Here is a 22,390-nt window from a genome sequence, read left to right as displayed (position 1 = left end):
GTGAAATAGGGATCAATTTGCTATTTAACACCAATGCAGCTTTCTGCACCCAAGTAGAGCCTACAAAATTTTAAACTTTTTACTTTTAATTTTGACCACATCAGAGTTAGAATTGTGATGGAGGTAAGTATATACGGGGTAGAGTGAAAAACTTCTAGCACAATCACCTTAATTTTTACTACCCTACAGTTTGAATTGCTGGGGTTAGCACATATGAGAAAGGGTATTGTCTATTAGAATAGGGCCATTTTACAGAACAGAAGAAGAAATTGCATTGTGATATATGGCAGGAAAAAAGTACAGATTCAAGTTGATAAATTGTCACAAACTGAGTGCACTTGTGGTTTTATACTTGTATCATTTTTATTCTTTTTTTCCCTTCTTATTCTTCTAATGGTAACAGTAACAGGACTAGAACACACACACACACACACACACACACACACACACACACACACACACACACACACACACAAAATCAATGCTTTCCTTGCTTTCAGGTATCCATGTAAAGAGTAATTTTTAGCCAGATGCCAGTGGCTCACGCCTGTAATCCTAGCTACTCAGGAGGCTGAGATCTGAGGATCGAGGTTCAAAGCCAGCCCAGGCAGGAAAATCCGTGAGACACTTATCTCCAATAAACCACTAGAAAACCGGAAATGGCGCTGTGGCTCAAGCAGTAGAGTGCTCTCCTTGAGCTGAAGAGCACAGGGACAGTGCCCAAGCCCAGAGTTCAAGTCTCACGACTGACCAAAAAAAAAAAAAGTGATTTTCGTTAAGAGAAGATAAGAATAATGAATGAAAAACTTGGAAGATAAGTTAAAGATAGATTCAAAAGGTGTTTGAGTTGTGAGTTTTTTCTTTTTTTTTTCCCTGGACTATGGCTTAAACTCAGGGGTGTGGGTGCTGTCCCTGAACTTTTTTGCTCAAGGCTACTACCACTTGAGCCACAGCTCTACTTCAGCTTTTTTTGATAGTTAATTGGAGATAAAAGTTATAAACTTTCTTGCTTGGGCTGGCTCCAACCTGTGATCCTCAGATCTTAGCCTCCTGTATAGTTAGGATTATTGGCATCTGATTTGATATCTTTTCTTTCTTTTTCTTCTTCTATCTTTCTCTCTCTCTCTCTTTTTTTTTTTTGTGAGTCATAGGGCCTGAATTCAGACCCTGGACACGGTCCCTGAGCTTTTTTTGCTCAAGTTTTTACCACTTTGAGCCACAGCTCCACTTCCAGTTTTGTTTTTTTTTTTTGGGTCCGGTCTTGGGGCCTGAACTCTGGGCCTGGGCGCTGTCCCTCAGCGATTCAGCTCCAGGCTAGAGCTCTACCACTTGAGCCGCAGCACCACTTCCGGCTTTTTTCTTTTTGCTTATGTGGTGCTGAGGAATTGAACCCAGGGCCTCAGGCATGCAAGGTAAGCGCTCTACCACTGAGCCACCTTCCCAGCCCCTCCACTTCCAGTTTTTAGGTGGTTAATTAGAGAAAAGAATCTCATGGACTTTTCCTGCTCAGGCTGGCTTTGAACTTTGATTCTCAGATCTCAGCCTCCTGAGTAACTAGGGTTACAGGCGTGAGCTCCCTGTGATATGTGGTTATTGTTGTTGTTTTAAAATTGATAGTTTGGGTGTGAGAAAAGGTAAGACTGACAAAAATCTGTTTGGAAGTCGGCCTTGCCTTTAGTCACTATTTTCACTAGTTGAAACTGAGTCTCTATCAAAAGTATTTTGATCTTGACCTTAATCTTGTTGGAGGGAGAGAATAACATTGTGGCCTGCTTATATCTGCACATGCTTGCTTCAGGTCAGATGTGGAATCCCAGAACTTCTGTATGTAGCTTTGTCTTTGGTGTCAAGGTAAATGACAGGCTGTACTAGACTTTTGTTGTCACTGTGTAATACATTTTTGTTCTAAGTTTTCTTCTTTCTGCTGTTAGCTGCCAGTGAGGTAGAGTTGCCTCTTTTGATAAAGAACAGATACAGAGGTTCACATCCAAACCTGAATAGCCATTTTTAACTTGAAACACTTTTCCTAGGAGTTGATGCACCAGAATCCTTCCCTTATTTGGTGCCTTGTTTAAATGTGAAGCTTGTATGAGGTTGCCAGCACTCCCTGTATGCTGGTTATTTGCTTTTTGGTGCCCACAGCTGAGTAGTTTGTGAAATTATTTTAGTGACCACATGTGCCTTAAACTGAAGCCTCATTCGCCTTTAGTTCTAAGATTTTTTTTTGCCTCTCCCTTTCCTGAGAGACTTAAGAGTTTTCCTGTATTATTGTGGTAGGTAGGTAGGCAGAAGTTGCTTCAAATATTTTTTTTTTCTGGGCTGTGAAAAATCTTTTAATGATGGTACATACATATTCTTTTGGTGTGTGTTGTTTGTGTTGGTCCTGGGGCTTGAACTCAGGGCCTGGTCACTGTTTCTGGCACTCTACCAAGAACCACAGCTCCATTTCTGGCTTTTATTTTTGGTGGTCTCTGGACTTTCCTGCCTGGGTCCTCAGATCTCATCTTCCTGAGTAGCTAGGATTATAGGCATAAACCACTGGTGCCAGCTACTCTTGCATTCTTTGACTCTTAAGAACTCTTCTCCTGGCCCTAGGAATGTGGCTTAATGGTAGAGTGCTTGCCTAGAATGCATGAAGCCCTGGGTTCATGCACATAAACAAAAAGCTAGAAGTGGCACTGTGGCTCAAGGGTAGAGTGCTAGCCTTGAGCAAAAGAAGCTCAGAGACAGTGCCCCAGGACTGGCCAAAAAAAAAAAAAAAAGAAAGAAAAGAAAAAAGAAAAAAAGAAGAACTCTTTATCAGTCAACAAGATGGTAGATTTATCTAGAAAAATGTTGAGTTTTTATTGTTTTATCATTACTATTTTATTGTCATGAAGAGTAGGCTTTGTTCACTTTTCTTTCCATCCTTATCTTGCTGGCATTTTTCTAGGATGCATTTGTTAAGTGCTTCTACCTACTTGCATAGTATTAGTTGGGCTAGAAGCATCCATTTCCTTTAATTTGCAAAACTCAGTTGGTTTGGCCTGGTTGTATCAGTGAATGACATCTGAAACCATTGGTGGTTTGTGTTTGAGGTTTCTTTAGTTTTTGGTCTTTATATAATCTGAAATATCTCTCTTTGTTCTGCTGAAGATGAAGAGTACAATCTCTAGAGCCAGACCTTCTGTGCTCAGTTTCCTCATCTGTAAAATAAAAATAATAATAAAAAATCATATAGTAATAATATATTATACTTTTTATATATATTAATAGTATTGATACATAATATATAACAGCATATATAATAGTATTTATATATAATAGTACTTATTTTATAAAATTGTTGCAAGGTGAAATGAGTTATTAGAAATAAAATGCTTAAAGCTGGGCGCCGGTAGCTTACGCCTGTAATCCTAGCTACTCAGGAGGCTGAGATCTGAGGATTGAGGTTCAAAGCCAGCCCAGGCAGGAACATCCATGAGATTCTTATCTCCAATAAACCACTAGAAAACTGGAAGTGGCACTGTGGCTTAAGCGGTAGAGAGCTCGCCTTAGCTGAAGAGCACAGGGACAGTGCCCAGGCCCAGAGTTCAAGCCCCACCACCGACCAAAAAAAAAAAAAAGAAAGGAAAAGAAAGTGCTTAGAATATTTCCCTATGCGGGCTAGGAAGGTGGCTCAGTGGTAGAGCACTTGCCTTGCATGTTCGAGGCCCTGGGTTTGATTCCTCAGCACCACATAAGCAAAAAGAAAAAAGCCAGAAGTGGCGCTGTGGCTCAAGTGGTAGAGCGCTAGTCTTGAGCTGAAGAGCTGAGGAACAGTGCCAAAGCCCAGAATTCAGGCCCCATGACTGGACCCCCCCCCCCAAAAAAAAAGAATATTTCCCTATGCATATAACATGCTACAGAAGTTTATTATTATTATTAAGGTGGTTGAATATTAAACACTCATTTTGTTCAGTTGGGAAAACTTGAGACCTTAATGTCTAAAATGTGCTTGAGTACTTGGAGTACTTTTTTTGTTTTTGTTTTTGTTTTGTTTTTTACTGTTGGCAATACCAGGGCTTGAACTCAGGGGCCTCACACTCACATGGCTGTCTTGCTTATGATTGGCACTTTGACACTTGAGACACAACTATAGCCCTGTTTTTTGATGGTTAATTGGAGATGGAGTCTTGCAGACTTTCCTGCTTGGTCTGGCTTCAAACTATAATCTTCCAAGTTTTACTCTGAGTAGGATTACAGGTGTGAGCCATCAGTGACTAACTTTGGAGTACTTATAACTTGTAAGTACAAGCCAGCACTATCAATTCAAACTGTCTGTAGATGGGATGTTATCCCCAAATTTCTAATAGGTGCAGTCCAATAGTTAAAACAAGATGTGAGGCTACACTGCCTTCTGTGTAGGTTATATAGCTGGGTAGAATAGCAGAGCAACCAGTCCTTGGCTCACATTGACTGAACCCTGTTTGAGTCCCAGAGTGTCTCTTTTGCTGAAGCTATTTAGCATCCTGGAAATTATATGAGCATTCTCTAATTTTTAGAGTTAAAACTTAATTTACTCACATATCACCTTTTACTAGTTTCTAAGATACAGAAATGAACTAGTCACTAATAGAGATCACAGTCTACAGTTATGCTGATAAATAAATATGTTAGTTGTTTTTAATTAGCTAAAATGAAATAAAAATTCAGTTCCTTAGTCACACTAGTCATCCCTGCATGACTAGTGGCTTCTGTATTGGTAAATGCAGATAGTTCCATAATCATGAGAATGCTTATCCAACAGAGCTAGTCTAAAGAAAGATGTGTGTGCATAATTAAGAAATGTTATGATATCCAGTAAAACAAAAGTATTTGAAATATTTTCTGAGCCTGGATAATAAGATATCAACTCATCCTGAAGCGTGAGATGCTGTGCAGATTTAAGCAAAGAAAAAATGGGATTTTATTAAAGAAAGGAGCGCATAAGAAGACATTCTGTAAGGCGGAGAGGGCAGCAGCATAAAGAAAATGCTGGCTAGGTGCCAGGGGCTGACATGTATGATCCTACCTACTCAAGAGGCTGAGATCTGAGGATTGTGGTTAGAAACCAGCCTAGGCAGGAAAGTCTGAGACTCTCATCTCCAATTAACTCCCAGAAAACCAGAAGTGGTACTGTGGTTTAGAGTGGTGTAGAGCACTAGCCTTGAGTGATAAAGTTCAGAAATAGTGCCCAGGCCCTGAGTTCAAGCACCATGACCAACACCCGCCCCCCCCTGCAAAAAAATAAAGCTGAGGGGCTAGGAAGGTGGCTCAGTGGTAGAGTTCTTGCCTTGCATCATGCATGAGGCCCTGGGTTCGATTCCTCAGCACCACATAAGCAAAAAGAAAAAAGCCGGAAGTGGCACTGTGGCTCAAGTGGTAGAGTGCTAGTCTTGAGCTGAAGAGCTGAGGGACAGTGCCCAGGCCCAGAGTTCAGGCCTCACGACCGGACCCCCTCCCCACCCCCCCAAAAAAGCTGAACTTAGTGTACTATACCAAAGGGTAGTTTTTGTTACCAAGGGTTAATGTAGGAGCAGCAAAACAGGAAATACTATTTTTTTCACCAAGTATTGGTCATCTGATAGGAATGACTGAAGATACTCTGATGACCAAAATACATAATTAATGTTAGGATATGTATCTGTTGTGTGTGATACACTTTTACATATATAAAAATCATTTGGGGGCTGGGAAGGTGGCTCAGTGGTAGAGCGCTTGCCTTGCATGCATGAGGCCCTGGGTTCGATTCCTCAGCAGCACATAAGCAAAAAGAAAAAAAGCCAGAAGTGGCGCTGTGGCTCAAGTGGTAGAGCGCTAGCCTTGAGCTCAAGAGCTGAGGGACAGCGTCCAGGCCCAGAGTTCAGGCCCCATGACTGGACCCAAAAATAAATAAAATAAATAAATAAATAAAATCATTTGGTGATAACATACTCTGAAAGCAGAGCAAACAAAAGCAGTTCTTTTCCCATTTTGTTACACAGTATCATTTTAATAATAACTAGCTGTGTTGGCTCTTGATTGTAATCCCATTTACTCAGGGGGCAGATATCAGGAGGATTGTAATTCAAGGACAGCCTCAGCAAATGTTATTGAAACCCCTATCTCAGCAAGTTACTGAAGGCATGGTCGTACATGTCATCTCAGCTATACAGGAAATATAAATAGGAGATCATGGTCCACCCCCCACTCCCCCAAATTTGGCAGAATGCAAGACCCTTTTTGAAAAGTAAGGCCAAAAAAAAAAGCACTGGGGATGTGGCTCAAGAGATATGGAGTGCCTGCCTAGCAACTGCCGGAAGTGGTGCTTGTGGCTCAAGTGGTAGAGCACTTTCCTTGAGCTGAAGTGCTCAGGGACAGTGTCCAGACCCAGAGTTCAAGCCCCATGACCACTACCACCACCACCAAAAAAGTATATCATTTGATTTTTTTTTTTTTTGTCAATCATGGGTCTTGAACTCTGGGCCTGCGCGCTGTCCCTGTGCTCTTCAGCTCAAGGCGAGCGCTCTACCACTTGAGCCACAGCACCACTTCTGGTTTTCTAGTGGTTTATTGGAGAGAAGAGTCTCACAGACTTTTCTGGCTGGGCTGGATTTGAACTGTGATCCTCAGATCTCAACCTCCTGAGTAGCTTGGATTATAGGTGTGAGCCACTGGCCCAGGTTGGCTTTTATTTTGTTTTTTGTTTGTTTGTTTGTTTTTTGGTACTAGAGCTTGGACTCAGGGTCTTGTACTTGCCAGTCAGATGTACTTACTTGTTCTACCACTTGAGTTATATCCCAGCCCTGATAAAAATGTTGGAATAGAAGCCTGACATCATTGAAAAAATTCTTGGGCAGTTATAATTTGCTGTAAAGATGTAGGGACATTTTAAAGATAGTAAATGTTAAGGCTTTAAGGTGGGAGTATGCTCATTGACAGAACTGGAGGCAACAGCAGTAGAAAATGTGCGCCTTGCGGGGCACTAGTGGCTTATGCCTGTAATCCTAACTACTTAGGAGGCTGAGATCTGAGGATCACAGTTCAGAGCCAGCCCAGGCCAGAAAGTCTATGAGACTCTTATCTCCAATAAACCACTCAGAAAACTGGAAGTGACACTGTGGCTCAGGTGGTAGAGTGCTAGCCTTGAGCTAAAGAGCTGAGGAACAATGCCCAGGCCCCATAGTTCAAGCCCCATGACCAACAACAAAAAAAAGAAAATATGGGCTGTTTGAAGGCCACGTCAGGTGTTGGCTTTTACTGTGATATTAACTTAGTCTTTTCTTGCCCATTCAGTTGGCCTGGAATGTAGCAGATGAAACTGCTACTGCTTAGATTAAAATCTTTAAATCTTGACAGAACTCACTTTTTTCTTTGAATACCTTTTTCTAGGTTTTGCTCAATTACCTTCTAACTAAGAGTTGAGAATTCTTATTCTATTTTTCTACAACATTAATACTAGTAGCGTATTGTTTCTTTTTGTGTGTGTGTGTGTGTATTAATTACCTAGGTAGTGCATTAATTATTGTCCAACCTATATTTTAATACATTTTCAGTTGGTATTGTGTACTAAGTGCCAAATATGTTAGATAACTTAAAATATTATTGAAAGGAAGTAAAATAAGAATATCTGAATGACTTCTGAAAATGAAGCCAGTGTTTCATTTAGTTTAAGGCTTCTAGAAAAAGACTCCTGCTAATACAAGTGGTTTATAATCCTAACTGCTGAGGAGGCTGAGAGCTAAAGATCAAGATTTGAAGCTGGCTTGGGCAGGAAGTCCTTGAGACACTTATCTTCAATTAACCAGCAAAAAGCTAGACGTGGAGATACGGTTCAAGGGATAGAGAGCCAGCCTTGGAGTGGAAAAGCCAACTCAGAGTACAAGGCTGAGTTCAAGCCCCAGTGTTGGCATGAAAAAAAAAAAAAGACTGCAGTATTACTTGGAACTGGAACAACTAGGACTTAAGGACAGAGACTGTGATAGTGTGTGGATTACTTACCTCCTTCATTGTCTTTCTTTCCTTCTCAAACTCCATTACTATAGGATGATTGCAACCATAGCTTCTTACCTGGTTTCCTGACTTCCAACATTTCCACTTCCTCCTAAACTCCTAAATTATGTCAGTTGCCAGAAAGACCTTTGCTTATGTCACTTTCCTTCTGAAGACCCTTCGGTGTCTTTATGATGAAACTCTTTAACAAGGATTTCAATGACTTGGTCCTGCTTACCTCTCCAGGCTCTCTTACAGAATCAGTCTTCTAGCCATAAGTTTTTTCCTTTGCTTATAACATTGAAGCAAGACCCTTTCCACCCCTCCAAAGCCAACTGATTAATTTTCTCAACCTTTAGATTTCAACTTCAGTTCTCTTCCAAGAGTTTCTCTGATGTTTCTGTCATGTATATCATAGCATTTTATCTTTCCTAATCAAAGCACTTTATAATTGTTTGTTTCACTTAAAACAAGGATTATTTCTATCTGGTTCATAATTTGTGTCAAATGTTTTGTACATAGTGCATGGTAAGTTTCTGTTGGATGAATGAATGAAAGAACAATGTATGAAGGCCCTTACCATCCTCTTACATTCTGTTGATACATTCATTTATAAAAAGAGTTTGAGCTTGAGTATGTGCTGGTAGAGAACAGTTTTCTGGTTGTCTACCTAATCACCAAATAGGAGCCTCAGTGGAGACACAAGATGTCCCAGCTTTCCTATTGTTTGGGTGAGATGGGTATGAGAGTTCCCAGGCACTGAGATAAGATGAGTCAGAAAGCAGAGTCATTCAGAAAGTAAGCCAGTCAGAGTAACAGTGTTGCCCTTTGGCTGAACTTTCTCTGTCTTTTTTCTGCAGATCTTGAGATGTTAAGCTGGTGGCACTTTTGAGGTGGTTGCTACAGATTGTCAGGCCATGTCTAGGGACTCATAAATATTAACCTGGGTGAAAGCAGTCATAGACAGCATGTGGACAATGAGTGTGGCTATGTTTCAACAATTTTTTACAGTGCAATTTAAATCCATTTAATTTTCATATTATAAAAAAATTTCCTCCCAAACAGCAAAAGTGTATCAAGGTTAACCTTGATAGTGAGACTTTGCCCTCCCCTCCAAGAAAAAGTGGTTGACACCTGTAATCATAGCTACTCTTGAGGTTGAGACCTGGAAGATCTTGTTTCTTTTTTTTTGGGGGGTCCAGTCGTGGGACCTGAACTCTGGGCCTGGGCGCTGTCCCTCAGCTCTTCAGCTCAAGGCTAGCACTCTACCACTTGAGCCACAATGCCACTTCCGGCTTTTTTCTTATGTGGTGCTGAGGAATCGAACCCAGGGCCTCAGGCATGCAAGGCAAGCGCTCTACCACTGAGCCACCTTCCCAGCCCCTGGAAGATCTTGTTTCTAGGCCATTCTAGGCAGAAAGAAAGAAGTCTGAGAGACTCCATCTCCTAAGTAACTAGCAAAATGCACAACTGGAGATACTGATCAAATGGTAGAGCTAGCTGTGAGCAAGAAAGCCAGAAATGCAAGGAATAACCACAAAAAGTAAAAACACTTCTTAGCTCATGTGCTAGATTTAACCCTTAAGCCATATTTTACCAATCCAGGATCTATCCCAGTAGTTCCCAAATGAGAGATCTCTAAAGATATTGATTCATAGCTCACCCATTCTGATTCTGTAGACCTGAGGAATCATTTTCTTTAAAAAGCTTATTGAATGGTATGCAAGTGCATGTATTAAATGGAATATGGTAGATTCAAGGGAGAACTAAAATAATGTAATTCCTTAGAAAGACAACATCAAAAGTTCAGCAAAAAGCCAGGCACAGGTGGCTCATGCCTGTATCCTAGCTACTCAGGAGGCTCAGGGCTCAAGATTCAAAGCCAGCCCCAGCAGGAAAGTAGTACGTGAAACTTTTTTCTTTTGTTTGTGTTGGTCGTGGGGGCTGAACTCTGGGCCTGAGTACTGTCCCTCAGCCCTTCAGCTCAAGGCTAGCACCCTACCACTTGAGCCACAGTGCCACTTCCAGCTTTTTTCTGCTTATGTGATGCTGAGGAATCAAACCCAGGGCCTCATGCATGTAAGGCAAGCACTTTACCACTGAGCCAACTTCCCAGCCCAGTCCGTGAAACTCTTATCTCCAATTAGCCACCAGAAAACCAGAAGTGGTGCTGTTGTTAAGTGGTAGAATACTCACCTTGAGCCGAAGAGATGAGAGACAGTGCCCAGGCCCAGAGTTCAAGCCTTATGACTGACCCCCCCCAAAAAAATTTAGCAAAATAAAACACCAGGAAGTATGTACTAAAAAGGGGTAGGAGGAGGTCAAGGGGATAGGTCTAGACAAATGAAGAGAATAGGGGGAAAATATAGTCAAGAATCTAATTATATCCTACAAAAATTAAGCAGATGAGGGAAGGGGTGCATATGAGAGGGATAGGTGGAAATGTTGAAAGGGATGACATTGATCAAGTGTATTATATTCTTAAACTGCTTTGTTAAATGGCAATTCCTTTGTGCAACTACTTAAAGATTTTTATTTTATTTATTTTTATTTTTTTATTTTTTTGTCGGTCATGGGGCTTGAACTCGGGGCCTGGGCACTGTCCCTCAGCTCTTCAGCTCAAGGCGAGCGCTCTACCACTTGAGCTACAGTGCCACTTCCCTGAAAGATTTTTAAAAAGCTGCTTAGAGTGATATACGTGCATTTCAGGATTATGAAATCACCCATAGTGATCTCACTTAGTATTCTCATTCTATAGTTGAAGAAGCAGCTTTATAAAGTTGTGACTTGCAGCACATAGAGAATAAATGATATAACTACAATTTGAGCATGTAAGCTTCAGCTCTAGGATCAGATCAGTAAGTAATCTTTGTTCATATTATTCTGTCCTATTCCTTCCCTCTGGTAAACATACAAGCAGTAAATACAGAACAGTCACATATTTACGACTCCTTTTTTATACCCAATACAGATTTCTCTCCTCAGATCTAGCCAGGTCTTCCAAGCTCAACTGTTCTAGGCTTGCTGCTGTGTTTTCAGTAGTTGACTACTGATTGGAAGTTTAGCCTACCTTCCCTCTAGTTTGCTGGATATAATTCAGAGAAATGATGAAGCAAGAGAAAGTGAATTGTTTTAATATTGTATAAGACTTCGTTTAAAGCAGCATAAAACTACAACGCATGAGTGAGAACCATTGTTTCAAAGAGTATATTAGTTAGAAGGGGTAGTTTTTAAGTATAATTTCGGGCTAGGAAGGTGGCTCAGTGGTAGAGTGCTTGCTTTGAATGCATAAGGCACTGGGTTCGATTCCTCAACACCACATAAGCAGAAAAAAGCTGGAAGTGGCGCTGTGGCTCAAGTGGTAGAGTGGTAGCCTTGAGCTGAAGAGCTGAGGGACAGCACCCAGGCCCAGAGTTCAGGCCCCATGACCGACCAAAAAAAAAAAAAAAAAATATATATATATATATATATATACATATATATATATATAATTTCATTGTTAGTAAGGTGTTGTACAGAGAGGTTACCATTCATAAGTTCCATTATAAGTACATTTCTTCTTTTGATAATTTCATTCCTTCCTTTGCTTTCTCCCAGTTTTCCCCTCCTGTCTCTGCCCACAAGTTACTTCATTTTCCACATAGTGTATACTGAATAACATGATTGCATTTGTTCACCCAGAATGGGGTGGTTTTAAAATACACAATTTACTTCTAAATTCACATGGCCCAGATCCAGCTATCTGAATGAAGTATTTTTGTATGGAACTTGTACTTAGTTATAGCTAATTGAGCTGTCATTCTTTCCAGAAGAGTTCAGGGGTAGAGACAAGTCAAGATGATGAGTATTTGCATTCCTGTTGTTCCTCAGCTTTTTTAAAAAATTATTTTATTGTAAAGATGCTGTATAGAGGGGTTACAGTTACATGAGTAAGGCAATGAGTACATTTCTTGTTGAGCACTGTTACCCCTTTCTTTGTTCTCCCACTATCCCTTCCCTCTCCCATCTCAGTCACTCCTCCCCTCTCCACCACCTCAGCTTTGTTGTGGCTTTTTGGTCAAATAAGGAATATTAAGATGGATTTTGGCTGGACACTGGTAGGACATGCCTGTAAATCCCAGCTACTCAGGAAGCTGAGATCTGAGGATTGTGGGTTGAAACCAGCCTGGACAGGAAAATCCATGAAACTCTTATCTCCAATAAATTACCCAAAAAAGCAGAAGTGAGCCGGGTGCTGGTGGCTCACACCTGAAATCCTAGCTACTGAGGAGGCTAAGATCTGAGGATTGTGGTTCAAAGCTGGCCCAGGCAGGAAAGGCTGTGAGACTCTTATCTCCAATAAACCACCAGAAAACCGGCAGTGGCGATGTGAGTCAAGCAGTAGAGCTCTCACCTTGAGCTGAAAAGTGCAGGGACAGTGCCCAAGCCCAGAGTTCAAGCCCATGACTGACAAAAAAAAAAAAAAAATCTGGAAGTGACACTGTGGCTTAAGTGGTAGAATGCTAGCCTTGAGCAAAAGAAGCTCAGGGACAGCACCCAGGCCCAGAGTTCAAGTCCCAGTACTAGCCAAAAAAAAAAGGATGGACTTTTTTTTTTTTGGGGGGGGGGGGGGAGTCGGTCTTAGGGGCTGAACTCTGGGCCCGGGTGCTGTCCTTCAGCTCTTCAACTCAAGGCTAGCACCCTACAAGGATGGATTTTTGTGTGGTTGAAATTCTATTTTACAGTTAAGAAAAATCCAAAAATCTTTTTTTTTTTTTCTCTTAAACTCATTATCTCATAGCCAGTGACTGACAGACTTCATTTTAGAGACCTTCCAACTGCTTTTAGCATCTCTGGGTTTAGCTAAGGAGTCCATAGTGAATTAGTTTCAGACTTGAGCTAAGGAGATAGCAGTTTGATTATTCCAATATTACCTCTCATGGCTGCACCCAAGAAGCAATTTTGATTTCTGATGTACAGTATGTGAAGGTGTGAGGGAGATCTGGAGGCTGACAGACTCAAATTTCTTTCTCTACCTAATTTCCTAAAAAGTTACAGAAGTGGAAACCAGTCCATGGTGATGCGTTAGACAAAGAGGAAACTTTGACTAAGGCTTTTCTGACTGTGATCTTGGCATCAGTTAAAGAGTTTTCCAGATGCCAGGTATAATGAATTATAATCCTATAAACCTAGCACTCAGGAGATGCTGGAAGGAAGATTGCAATTTCTAGGCCAGCTTGGACTACATAGCTAAACCTTGTCTCACAAATAAAGCAAAACAAAACACACATCTCTTAAAAATAAAAACCAAAAACAAGGGCTCAGGACAGAATTTAGTGGTAACCTAGCATGTATAGGCCCTAGGTTTAATCCTCAGCACTGAAAAAAATATATATATCCAAAGGTCTGCTTTATGCTAGCACATTGTCAGGTGTAGATGTTGTTTATGCTCTCTACCCCTACCTAGTATTAGGCTTGAACTCAGGGCCTGGGCACTGTCCCTGAGCTTCTTTTGCTCAAGGCTAGCACTCTACCACTTGAGTCACAGTACCACTTGAGTCACAGTGCCACTTCTGGCTTTTTTTTGTGTATGTGGTCCTGAGGAATTGAACTCAGGACTTCATGTATGGTAAGCAAGCACTCTTATCACTGAGCTACATTCCCAGTCCCTATGGCCCATTTTGACAATGTATAATGAAGCTGCTCCCTCCAGATAATATGGCTACCTCTAGGATACTTCTAAATTTGTAGCTCCTTTCCAAATTGAAACATTATTGGTGATAACAAAAAAGAACTATTTTTTAGGGTGACAGATACTTTAAGATTAAAAACAAAGCAGTGTTTCTGAAGATCAGAGAGAAATGTGTGCATACTCTAAAGTTCCCTTCACTCTTACTAGTTGAAAATGATTGAGGCCCACTTTTAATTGTTATTATAAAGGTGATATACAGAGGGGTTACCATTTCACAAGTCAGGTAATGAATACATTTCTTTTTGGAGAATGTCACCCCTTCCTTTACTTTCTCCTAGTTTTTCCTATGGTTCCTGACCACAAGGGTATAATTAATTTTCAATATAGTGTCTAGTGAGTACCACTGCTGCATTTATTCACTTTTTGTCCCTCCATTTCTGTGCCCTATCTACCTCCCTCCCCAAGATAGATAAACATATGGGGCTTGAACTCTGGGCCTGGGCACTATCCCTAAGCTCTTCAACTCAAGGCTAGCACTCTACCACTTGAGCCACAGTGCAGCTTCCAGTTTCCTGGTGGTTTATTGGAGATTAGAGTCTCACAGACTTTCCTTCCCGGGCTGGCTTTAAACTGGGATCCTTAGAGCTCAGCCTCCTTAGTAGCTAGGATTACAGGTGTGAGCCACCAGCACTTTTAAAAAAAAGGTTTGTTAGTATACATTAGTTATACAAGGAGGGGTACTTTGTAACACTTCTATATTATGCAGACAATGTATTCCATCAACCCACTCCCTCTTTTCACTTCCTCTTATTTCTCCCCTCTCCTTTTAAAACGGTTTCAACTGGTGAAACCCACTTTTTCCTACATATAGTTTAAATAGATAGTGGCAAATTAAGTTGGCCTTATTTACTACTTGTAAGGAGAAGTCTATAGCATATACTGCCCTAAGGGGTAGTATAGATCTAAGGGGAAGTATAGATAGAACTTTGATGTTCCAAAACCTCTTGAAGCTCCGACTATATTCCTGGTAGCATTCTGCTTTCAAACAGTATAAGTTTTTTCCCACAATCCAGTAAAGGAAACTTTTTTTTTTGGGTCCGGTCGTGGGGCCTGAACTCTGGGCCTGGGTGCTGTCCCTCAGCTCTTCAGCTTAAGGCTAGTGCTCTACCACTTGAGCCACAGCACCACTTCTGGCTTTTTTTCCTTTTTGCTTATGTGGTGCTGGGAAATTGAACCCAGGGCCTCATGCATGCAAGGCAAGCACTCTACCACTAAGCCATCTTCCCAGCCCCAAGTAAAGGAAACTTAAAAGCAAAACTTGAACTCCTTTTCAGTTACTCTCATTCCGTCATCAAAACTGTTCATTAAATCAGTTTACCAGTTGTTTTTCTGAGGTTTTTGAGAAGGAAAACTATTTGGCATCTAAAGACCTAGGTTTAAGTTTGTTTGTTTCTTTCTTTGTCTTTTCTTTTTCTTTTTCTTTTCTTTTTTTGTTGGTTGTGGGTCATGGATTTAGGGCCTGTGTGCTGTCTCTGAATCTCTGTGCTAAAGGGTAGCACTCTACCACTTGAGCCCAGCACCACTTCTGGTTTTTGAGTGGTTAATTGGAGATAAGAGTCTCATGGGAGTTTTGGGGTATGGGGGTTGGTTTAGAAGTAAATGAGGTAGATTAACATCCTTCTTTTATTCCTGCCAAAGTACCCCTTATATGTACATGCACCCAACTTTACAAAGTATTCCTCCCAATTAGGAATGAGTTAAATAATGCATATTAGTTACAGATGTGGGAAGAGGGGTGACTTAAAATAGGAATAGAGAATACATATTTTTACCTTTCCACTTGAAATAATTTCATACCTATATAAAAAAAGTTGTGGAGCTGGGAAGGTGGCTCAGTGGTAGAGTGCTTGCCTTGCATGCATGAGGTTCTGAGTTCAAGTCCACAGTACCACATAAGCATAAAAAGCTGGAAGTGGCGCTGTGGCTCCAGTGGTAGAATGCTAGCCTTGAGCTAAAGAGCTGAAGGACAGTGCCCAGACCCAGAATTCAGCCCCCACAATCAACCAAAAAAAAAGAAGTTGTAAGAAGCTGAGCAGATGGCACTAAGGAGGCTGAGGGTGGAGGATCTTGAGGTCAGGGCCAGCTTAAGGTATAGGTGAGATCCTGTCTCAAAGATGAAAACAAAGCTGGTTGCTGGTGACTCACGCCTGTAATCCTAGCTACTTAGGAGGCTGAGATCTGAGTATCATGGTTCAAAGCCAGCCTGGGCAGGAAAGTCCATGAGACTCTTATCTCCAATAAACCACCAGAAATCCAGAAGTGGTGCTGTGGTTCAAGTGGTAGAGTGCTAGCCTTGAGCTGAAGAGCTGAGGGACAGTGCTTAGGCTCAGAGTTCAAGCCCCACGACCGACAGAAGGAGGAAGAGGAGGAAGAAGAAGGAGAAGAGGAGGAGGAGGAGGAGCAGTAGCAGCAGCAGGGAGCAGAAGGGAGCAGAGGGAAAGGAAGGGAAATGGAAAGGAAAAAGAAAAGGGAAGGGAAGAAAGGGGAAAGAAGAGAAGAAATTAAGGGCAGGGAAGAAGGGAGAGGAAGGAAAGGAAGCAGAGTTAAGGGAAGGAAAAGAAAGAGAAGAAAAAGGAAAGGAAAGGAGAAAAAGTGGGACTTAGGGTAGGTTTGATCCATTCACAGAGATCCCACAGCAGGTAAATACTTGACAGAGTTGGTAGAACATAAGCATAACACAAGTCTGTTTGATGAAAAAGTTCCTATTTCTCACCATCTTCTATAGTGGACCTAGAGACTTGTATTCTAATGCAGGTTTTGCTAACATCAGTACTCTAATTAACAATTTATTTTCAACAGTTGATCTTTCCTTTCTGCTAATGGAAATCTAGTATCCCTGATCCTGAACTCATCTTAAAAAGAATCTTCAATGAAGTATCCTGAGGGGTTTTTTTTTTTTTGTTGTTGGTTTTGTTTTTAACTAGGGCCTCATGCTTGCTAGACAGGTCCTATAAACCTTATCTTGAGTGTTTTAGCTATAGAGATTATTCCTTTTTTGGGGTCCGGTCTTGGGGCCTGAACTCTGGGCCTGGGCACTGTCCCTCAGCTCTTCAGCTCAAGGCGAGTGCTCTACCACTTGAGCCACAGCGCTGCTTCTGGCCTTTTTTTTCTGCTTATGTGGTGCTGAGGAATTGAACTCAGGGCCTCATGTATGCAAGGCAAGCGCTCTACCACTGAGCTACCTTCCCAGCCCTATAGAGATTATTCTTTTTTTTTTTTTTTTTTGTCGGTCGTGGGGCTTGAACTCCAGGCCTGGGCGCTGTCCCTCAGCTCTTCAGCTCAAGGCAAGCGCGCTACCACTTGAGCTACAGCACCACTTCCTAGAGATTATTCTTGAATCTAGAATAGCTGATCAGTATAATTCAATTAAGGCAAAAATAAAGGCAAATTTGGCTCATATACTAAATTCAAGTTGAAGTTATTGGTGACTTTTTCTATAGTAGCTTCCATATAAAAGAGATGGAGCCAGGTGCCAGTAATGTTAGCCTGTAAAACTAGTAGCTCAGGAGGCTGGTTTGAAGCCAGCCCGGGCAGAAAAGACCATGAGCCTCCATCTTTAATTAACTACAAAAAGTTGAAAGTAGAGTAAGGGACATTGCCTAGTCACACAAAACAAAGAGAGATAGAATGACTGTCATTTTTTTGGTCATTTGTGGGGCTTGAACCTGGGTACCTGGGCTGGCTTCGAATTGAAATCTTGAGATCTCAGCCTCCTAAGTAGCTAAGATTACAAGTGTGATCAGATCCACTGGCACCTAGCTTTGCCTCACTTTTTTTTTTTCCCTTGGTTGTGGGGCTTGAACTTAGTGCCTGGGTGCTGTCCCTGAGCTTTTGTGCTCAAAGCTGGCCACTATACCACTTTGAGCTACAGTGCCACTTCTAGTTTTCTGGTGGTTAATTGGGGGTAAGAGTCTTTGAGAGGGCTGGGAAGGTGGCTCAGTGGTAGAGCGCTTGCCTTGCATGCATGAGGCCCTGGGTTCGATTCCTCAGCACCACATAACAACAAAAAAAAAAAATCCGGAAGTGGCGCTGTGGCTCAATTGGTAGAGCGCTAGCCTTGAGCTGAAGAGCTGAGGGACAGCGCCCAGGCCCAGAGTTCAGGCCCCATGACCAGACCCCCCCCCCCCCCCCCGAAAAAAAAAAAAAGAGTCTTTGAGACATTCTTGGCCAGGCTGGCTTCAAACCAGAGGATCCTCAGATTTCAGCAACCTTAGTGTGGCTAGGATTACAGGCATAAGCCACCAGTGCTTGGCTTTTGACCTCACTTTTTATTGTTAAGACTTTTGATCATCATCATTATTTCATTATTTTGGTGACAGTACTGAGCTTGAATTCAGGGCCTAGGTGTGCCATCCCTTAGCCTCTTCATTCAAGGCTGGCACTCTACCACTTGAGTCACAGTTTTACTTTTTGGTGGTTGAAATAAGTGTCTCATGGAGCTGAGAACAGCTGTATTTTTACTGCTATTCTGGTATGCAGGGGGATAAACCAGAAGAGGACCTACCCTCACCTTGGGGGCCCTGGGAACTATCTGGGCTATTGGACTGTTCCTTACACTAGTAACTACCTTCTTGAAATGAAAGTTTATAGTCCTCTTCCTGTAGTATACAGGGTCCTGAGCATGCTGCTTCTAGGAAAACAGAGAAGATGAAAGTAAGATTTAGTCTTTAAATTGCGTGCACTTTCTTTGGAGTTATATTGAATTTTTTCCCTTCTCCTTTATTATGCCCAGAGAGGTCTATTTTGATGAAAATAGATTTTTTTTTTTTGGTCATAGGCCTGGACCCTGGGCCTGAGTGCTGTCCCTCAGCTCTTCAGCTCAAAGCTAGCACTCTACCACTTGAGCCATAGTGCCACTTCTGGCTTTTTCTGCTTATGTGGTGCTGAGGAATCAGACCCAGGGCCTCATGCATGCAAGGCAAGCACTCTACCCTACCACTGAGCCACCTTCCCAACCTCTGAAAATAGATTAAAAAAAATAATTTGTTTTTCCTTTCATTTTTTTTAATCTTATTTTTTGCTAATATGGTACTGAGGAATTGAACTCAGGGCCTTATACCTGCTAGGCAAGCACTCTACCAACTAAACCATATTTCCTACTGAAAGTGTATTTTTTTTTTTTTGGGGGGGGGTCCGGTTTTGGGGCCTGAACTCTGGGCCTGAGCACTGTCCCTCAGCTCTTCAGCTCAAGGCAAGCGCTCTACCACTGAGCCACATTCCCAGCCCATGAATATGTGTGTGTGTGTGTGTGTGTGTGTGTAAATTTTTTTTTTTTTTAGAAACTTGGACCAAAATTGTAAATTGATAGCTCATGAGCCGGAGATGGCTAGCAAATGTGCTTTTTGTTGTAACTGTTTTGTGTTTTGTTTCTTTATTTAAATTTTTAAAATTAGCAGCCAGTATTAAAATTAGCAGCCAAAGGAGTTCGTATAAAAATCCACATTCTGGTTTCTACTTTGGGCCCACATAGAACATCTGGCTAGAACTGGAAAGTAATAGCCATTGCTACTATCTCTACTAGCTTTCTTCATGCCCAACATTTTAGACATATGAATGCTTCAGACCTAGAACTCCAGTTTTAAAAGCAGGTAAAGTAAAAATTGATGAACTAGTTAGTAGTTATTATCCCTAATTATTGAAGAAGAGTTTTGTCTTCCTGGGTTGGTAGAAAAATAACTGATAAATAAAATTAGGCGGGTTAGAGATGTGGTTCAGTTAGTAGAGTGCTAGCCAATGAGTGACAGCATCAGGTACTGAGGACCCTCTCCCCCCAAAAAAATATAGCTGGGGGCCAGTGGCTCATGCCTGCAATCCTAGTTACTCAAGTGGCTGAGATTTGAGGATTGCAGTTCCAAGCCAGCCCAAGCAAGAAAGCCCCTGAGACTCTTATCTCCAATTAAATCACAGAAAAAGTGGCACTGTGGCTCCAGTGAGAGTGCTAGCCTTGAGCAAAGGAGCTCAGAGACAGTACCCAAGCCCAGAGTTCAAACCTAGGACCAGCAAAAAAAAAAAGGAGGAGGAGGGGAGGAGGAGGAGGGGCAGAGGAGGAGGGGGGGAGGAGGAGGAGGAGCAGAGGGGAGGAGGTGGGGGTGAGAGGAGGAGGTGGAGGGAAGGGGAGGAGGAGGAGGGGAGGAGAGGAGGTAGAGGAGATAGAGGAGAGGGGAAGAGGAGGAGGGGAGGAGGGGGAGGAAGTAGAGGAGAAGGGGAGGAGGTGGGGGGAGGAGGAGGAGGAGGGGAGTAGAGGAGAGGGGAAGAGGGGGAGGAGGACATGGAGGAGAGGGGAGAAGGTGGGGGGAGGAGGAGGAGGGGAGGAGGTAGAGGAGAGGGGAGGGGGAGGGAGGGGAGGAGGGAGGAGGAAGAGGAAAGGAATAATAAGATTAAGATTTCTTCTAATTTACTACTATCCTGTCCTTGTCAGAGTTTCCTTTATGGAAGAGTGGCTTCTAGATTCCAGAGAGCCATAGGCTCTTGTAACTTTATTTTCTCTGTTAGTTGGGTCTGGTTCACAGCTTCATTTCCTGCACAGAGGCACCACTACCAGCAGAGGGTGTTGTCTACTCACCAAGCCTGTTGTAGTCTTGGCTCAGCTAAGCAACAGCTGTTGGGCATGTGCCCTGGGTTTCTGTGAGAGTTTGGGCATGTCCATTTGGTTCACATCCCCAGTGCCCACCCCTTTAGACCCTGGCCAGGTTATTGTGTCACTGGGGACTCTGTTCAGTAACAGGAAACTGGGGAAAGTTTAATTGTTTTCTCCTCTCCCTTTTTCCCATGCAGCTGAACAAAAGGTTCATCCTCAGTTTTCTACATGCCCATGGGAAGCTGTTTACCCGGATTGGGTAAGTGTGCAGGATGTTTATTTTATTTTCCTACATTACAAGTCGTTTTGGAATTCAATATTGTTAGCAACTAGACTGTGTTTGTAACTGAGGGCACAGGGTGTGAATTTGTAGAGGGCCTCCACCTTCTCTTCCCTCCATTCTCCTGCAATGCTTGTAAAGTTTGAGAAATATTACTCTTCCATTTCTCTGTCTTTTTTTGTACCTTGACTAAAACCCTCTTTAAGGACATTCTTTTCCTAACCCCCTCCTCTCGTCTGCTTGGGTTTCTTGTTTCTTGTACCTTCCAACTAGGCCCCTGGTGAACCCTTGTGAGGCCATACGTGTATACCCCTGAGAGCAGCTGACAGGGGACCTCCTTGGGAAAAAGTTGTTCATTAATATTCCTTCAAAGACAAGAGGAATATTTACTTTATTCCATGCCCTTCTGACTTATACCTCTTCCTTCTGAGCAGTTTCCTGTACCACAGTGGTGTCAGTAAATACCAAAACTATTTCATGGTTTTGCCATCCAAAACTGATGGGTCAACATATAATACCAGGGAAGTACATGGAAAACCTTACTACTTCATACCTTAATTCAGTGGAAAAAGATCAGTTTCCCCACATGCTTTTTTTTTCTCTTGTCAGTTGTGGGGCTTGAACTCTAGGCCTGTGCCTTGTGTCCTGAGCTCTTCAGCTTAAGGCGAATGCTCCACCACTTGAGCCACAGTGTCACTTCCAGTTTTCTGGTGGGTTAATTATAAATAAGAATCTCACGGCCTTTCCTGTCCAGGCTGGTTTTGAACCATGATCCTCAGATTTCAGCCTCCTGAGTAGCTAGGATTATAGGCATGAGCCACTGGTACCTAGCCCCACATACATTTTTAAATTAACATCAGTTTTACAAGAGAGTTTTATTTTGACATGTCCACATATGCATAAAATGTACCTGATCAGACTCCTCCCTCTTGCCAGATATTTGAGTTTTAATTCTTCCTCTAAGTATAAAATTCATTATCTAAAGACTGAAGATGCCTTCACAACAAAGGCAGTTTATGCCAAGAGTCTCTAGTACAGGACTCCTTAGTTATGAGATAGTGAAGAGAGAAAGAGATGGTGGTGCTCACAAGATAGTTTTGTTGTTGTTAAATTTGTTCTGTTCTGTTCTGGTTTGGATTTGGTATCTTGCCACAGAGCCCAGACTGGCCTTGAAATCGTCATCCTACTGCCTCAGCTTTCTGATTGCTTAGATTACAGGTGTGTACCATTATACCTGGCTTTATTTTGGATTTTAATCTTTTCTGAGTTGGAGGGGTTTTTTTTGTGAGTTACCCTTTGAGGTGATTTGTTTTAGATGATAAATCCTCCAGTTACAGTGTTTCCCTTTCACTTTCTGTCATAAATTTGTAAATTTAGCTGTAATGTTAGACTTCTTAGTACTAAGGAAGGAATAGGAACTATGTCAGTTTCCACATACTTTTGTATTTAACTCTCTTGAGAAGCTGAAACACTTTGTCCTGCTTGAAGAAATGCTGCCCTGTGAATGTTGACATAGAAAGTATGCTTAGGGGCTGGGAAGGTGGTTCAGTGGTAGAGCGCTTGCCTTGCATGCATGAGGCCCTGGGTTCAATTCCCCAGCACCACATAAGCAAAAAGAAAAAAAGCCGGAAGTGGCGCTGTGGCTCAAGTGGTGGAGCACTAGCCTTGAGTTGAAGAGCTGAGGGACAGCGCCCAGGCCCAGAGTTCAGGCCCCACGACTGGACCCCCCCAAAAAAAAAATAAAAGAAAGAAAGAAAGAAAGGAAGGAAGGAAGAAAGAAAGTATGCTTAGTATGGTTTGTATGTCTGCATGTATTGTTTGGTGTCAGCCT

General features: G+C 42.1%; 1 protein-coding gene across 2 annotated transcripts in view; it reads left to right on the top strand.

Moving 5' to 3' along the window:
* Smg6 (SMG6 nonsense mediated mRNA decay factor) overlaps positions 1-22,390 on the top strand; it is a 249,850-nt gene that overhangs the window by 40,505 nt on the left and 186,955 nt on the right. For both annotated transcript variants that reach the window (XM_042672392.1, XM_042672399.1), the window contains exon 9: positions 20,477-20,538. In XM_042672392.1, the coding sequence (XP_042528326.1) occupies positions 20,477-20,538 (62 nt within the window). The remainder of the gene's footprint in view (positions 1-20,476; positions 20,539-22,390) is intronic.

The sequence above is a fragment of the Dipodomys spectabilis genome, unplaced genomic scaffold (assembly GCF_019054845.1).
Source record: "Dipodomys spectabilis isolate Male_0828 unplaced genomic scaffold, ASM1905484v1 ptg000018l, whole genome shotgun sequence".
In the NCBI taxonomy this organism is placed as follows: Eukaryota; Metazoa; Chordata; class Mammalia; order Rodentia; family Heteromyidae; genus Dipodomys; species Dipodomys spectabilis.
This window is presented reverse-complemented; position numbering and strand designations above follow the sequence as displayed.